At 37.1% G+C, this 4,109-nt stretch overlaps 1 protein-coding gene across 1 annotated transcript; it reads left to right on the top strand.

Annotated features, from left to right (window-relative positions):
- The first annotated feature begins 311 nt into the window (after positions 1 to 311).
- LOC131059785 (subtilisin-like serine-protease S) lies at positions 312 to 1,699 on the top strand. Its single transcript, XM_057992822.2, has 6 exons — positions 312 to 404; positions 489 to 595; positions 690 to 787; positions 881 to 1,002; positions 1,128 to 1,294; positions 1,357 to 1,699. The coding sequence occupies exons 1-6, from the start codon at positions 312 to 314 to the stop codon at positions 1,697 to 1,699; spliced, it is 930 nt and encodes a 309-aa protein (XP_057848805.2).
- Positions 1,700 to 4,109: the final 2,410 nt, after the last annotated feature.

The raw sequence follows: 4,109 nt of genomic DNA, 5'->3' as shown, positions 1-4,109 counted from the left end.
AGGCTTTATACATTTTAAGAGCTGAATAAGGGTTTCCCTCAAAAACTTATCATAAGAAGAAAATTTTAAATATCGCCTTCAATTATTGCTATTCATTAATATCTATGAAACGCCTCGTCTTTAAAATTCACGAGGGAGCTAACGTCTTTTGTCCAAGATCTATTTTCTTTGTTCTTACTCATATTTTGTTTCTTCTATTTCACTCTGTGGTTCTCGTCAATGTTTGCTTTATTTATTACAAATCCTTGTTTATAATAGATGGCCCGTTTCAGTGCATTTTGAGAGAGAGTAAAAACATCACTAATATCTCAATGGCAGGCACGGCCATAACCCATCTTCTGTTTCCCTTCATTGTTATCCTTATCCTTCTCTCCACAGCTGCTTCTCGACACTTTAATGAAAAGGTAATATCTTCATCTCCCTCTGTTTGACATGTTACCTCTCAAAAATGTTTTACTGACAGAACTTTTTATTGTCTGCAAAATCAGCTTTACGTAGTCTATATGGGTGATGTTACGTCCCCAGATATAGAAGATTATTCCCAAACAGCAGCAACTGAGTCCCACCTTTCATTGCTTCACTCTCTACTTGGAAGGTTTTTACATAATTCCTCCTCCTTGTATGTCCACTCTATTCTTATATGGAAGAACTATTTTTCTAATTTATTTTTTTTCAATATGCTTGTTAAGCCATGAGGCAGCAGAGGAATCTTTGGTTCAGGGTTATTGGAAGAGCTTTAATGGATTCGCAGCTTGGCTTTCTTCATCTCATGTCCAACATCTCTCAAGTAAGATTGCCCCAGAAATGGCTAGTTACCAGAGATTTTTATTTGTCATTTATATTCAAATAATGAGTTGAAAGTCTTGTTTGTGAATTATAGACACAGATGGTGTTGTCTCTGTGTTTGAAAGCAAGAATGCTCAACTCTTGACAAGTAGATCATGGGATTTTGTGGGACTCCCTCTGTCTCAGCAAACCAATGATTTGGAGTATCAAAGTGACGTAATTGTAGGCATGCTAGATACGGGTATAAATAAAAAGAATAGAAGCTTCATTGGTGTAAGCAAAATGGTTTCACATATATACCATATTAATTCTGCAACAATGTGTCCTTGATTTGAGTGTAGGGGTATGGCCAGAATCAGAAAGTTTCAATGACGCTGGATTTGGTCCCATTCCCTCAAAATGGAGGGGAGCGTGCCAAACGATACCGGACTTCAAATCCTGCAATAAGTACTACAGCATTCATTCGTTCCTCTTTCCAAACTAAATCCTCTTTATGTTCAGAAATACAGTATAGACAACAATTATTTTTAGATTTTACCGTACAGACAAATGTGTTTACTTGTTTACCAGGAAAATAATAGGTGCAAAGTTTTATTATAAAGGCTTGGGATCTCAACCAGCTGCTGGTGAGTTCACATCTCCAAGAGATTCAAATGGCGATGGAACACACACCTCCTCCACAGTTGCTGGAAGCATTGTCAGAAATGGCAGCCTCTTTGGACTAGCTCAAGGAGACGTACGTGGAGGAGTACCTGGTGCAAGGATTGCTATATACAAGGTTTGTTGGTTAGATTCTTGCAGCGATGTAGATATCCTTGCTACATTTGATGATGCAATCCATGATGGTGTGGATGTCATTTCTGTTTCAATTGGACACGCTGGATCCTTCTTTTTCCCACTTGAGTACTTTTAAGATAGCATTGCAATAGGAGCATTCCATTCAATGAAGAGAGGAATCTTAACATCAAATGCTGCTTATAACGATGGCTTTGAGGGATCTGTTTGCAACTATTCCCCCTGGTCTCTGACAGTGGCTGGAAGCACCATTGATCGCCAATTCAAAGCACAACTTACTTTGGGAAATCAAACGTCCTTCGAGGTAAATCAAATATCATTGTGTTTTACTGATATCAAGTGATCAAAGTTCTAATGTGTTGAGTTTAATGGTGAGATAGGGGCCTGTTATAAACACATTCACAATGGAGCAGCCTTGGTATCCCTTAGTATATGGAGGAGACGTTGCTCATGTTTCTGGCGGGTTTTCTTCAGAGGACTCCAGGTGAAATGCATAACAACATCACATGAAATTTAATTAGAAACAATTCCTTTTGTTGAACTCAAGGCTCTCCATTTGTATGATTGTGAAATTGGTCAGTGGTTGCGGGTTATATTCCCTGGATCGCAGCAAAGTTGAAGGAAAAATAGTACTTTGCTACTTGGCAATCCCAACCGATCTGCCAGATGGTGGAATGTATGATTCTATTATCACTTGTCAATTATTTTATATAAGATGAAATAAAATATATCTTCATTCTATTTTTTATGTAGAAAAAATCACCTAATAATATATAATTGATTTTCCTGATTTAAACCTCAGACCAACAATTGCCCTAAAGAAACAAGAATGTTTAAATTAATAGAACCTTCAACTTGTTTATATTTCCCAAGATTAACAATCTTAATACAATTCTTAACGCAGGTCTTTAAGAATTATAAATCACTCGTTTTTATTAGTATTGCTGCGGGAGGAGATGAATGGAATATTACAGCTATTTTGGTGTGTAAGATTCTACCCTAATAGTTTTTTTTTAAAAATTTCTGTCTGATTGGATGCCATAATATTTCTTTGATGCTTATGCAGGTGGTATGACACAAGTTCAACCAGAGAGCTTGTCACGCATTCTCGAGGATGTGGTTTGTAATTGAGATTACTTTTGCAGGTACTAGCAATGCATGGCGTAGGAACTTTGATGATGGCATTTTGTAGTTGAAACCGTGGTCAAAAAGTTTTCAGAATAGACATTGAGTGCCCTGAGCAAAATTGATAAAGGAAGCATTGGTTTCTATCAGACAAAGGACAGTACATGCTGTTGGACATGAGTATGATTTAACCATAGAAAATAATTTCCTTCCTTGCCTAATTTGACTAAAATTAGCATGCAATGCATCCCCTCGTTTTCCAGTCCCTGCCCAACATCCCTCAATGAATTTACCGTACCTTCATAAATTTAGTTCAACGAACTCTCATAAATGGGCATGGTCACTCCCTCCCTCATTGGCAGAGCTAAAATCAATCCTTTCAAATTTCGTTTCATCCAACTGCCATAAAGAATCTAGAAAGATATTTCGTATTCTCTGTCTGCGTAAAACCCAGATATCAATGAATGAAGAAACTTAAATCGGTTGCTACAGAATGACTTTCCTTCACTATTCATTAATGTCTCTATTCAATTGACCGACTCAACTCCCCACTTTTATTTAGAGGAAGTACTTGCAGGCAATCCACGCAGGCAGGCTAAGTATTTCTTCAGGTTTTTATTTAAAACAGAAATAACATGTAAATAAGTGATTAAATTTCTATTTTTTTTTATTGCTCATTGCAATGCAAATGCTTCTACTATATTTTTTTTTGATAAAAGTGGATGAGACCATTAAAATTATATTGATTATATATATTTTTACATGTGTCTGGTTCAAAGAGCACTGAAGGGAAAGAACCAGTAAGAAAACCCTTCAGTATTGCTCAAGAAAACATAAGCCTATCTACCCATTACACAAAGCCCATAGGCATACCAAAACCCCCCAGATACATTGCAATGCATTGCCATCCGCATTAGATATAAAGGAAGCTATAAGAATCAGTCTAACGGGAGCATATGAAGATGGAGTCAAGAATGTCCACAAAAAATCAGAGCCATCACCCCAAAATCCAGCCTATCTAAACACCACAAGAATCCAAAGCTCTGAAGAAAACAAATTCAGAGCCATGAGAGAACCAAGAATAAGAGATCCTGCCATCACAAATGTGGTGAGAAAACATAGACAGAGCCAAATAAAAAGCAGGGAAGGATATTGAGGACCCTCAGGGAGGAGGATGAGACCGAACCAAAGAATAATCCAAAGTAGCAACCAAAGGAATAATATCAAAATAAGAAATCCTCTGCAATACCACATTAATTGCTCTTTCCAATTCATCAGAAAAAGCCACCATCTGCCGAATTTGGCAAGAATTCTCCATAGAAAATAGAACATGATGTTAGAGTGAAAAGCAAGACAAAGATCGAATGAAAGCCATAAGTGCCCACCAACAATCAATATAACCG

The sequence above is a fragment of the Cryptomeria japonica genome, chromosome 3 (assembly GCF_030272615.1).
Source record: "Cryptomeria japonica chromosome 3, Sugi_1.0, whole genome shotgun sequence".
In the NCBI taxonomy this organism is placed as follows: Eukaryota; Viridiplantae; Streptophyta; class Pinopsida; order Cupressales; family Cupressaceae; genus Cryptomeria; species Cryptomeria japonica.
Note: the sequence above shows the minus strand (reverse complement) of the source record. Positions and strands in the feature narration are given on the sequence as shown.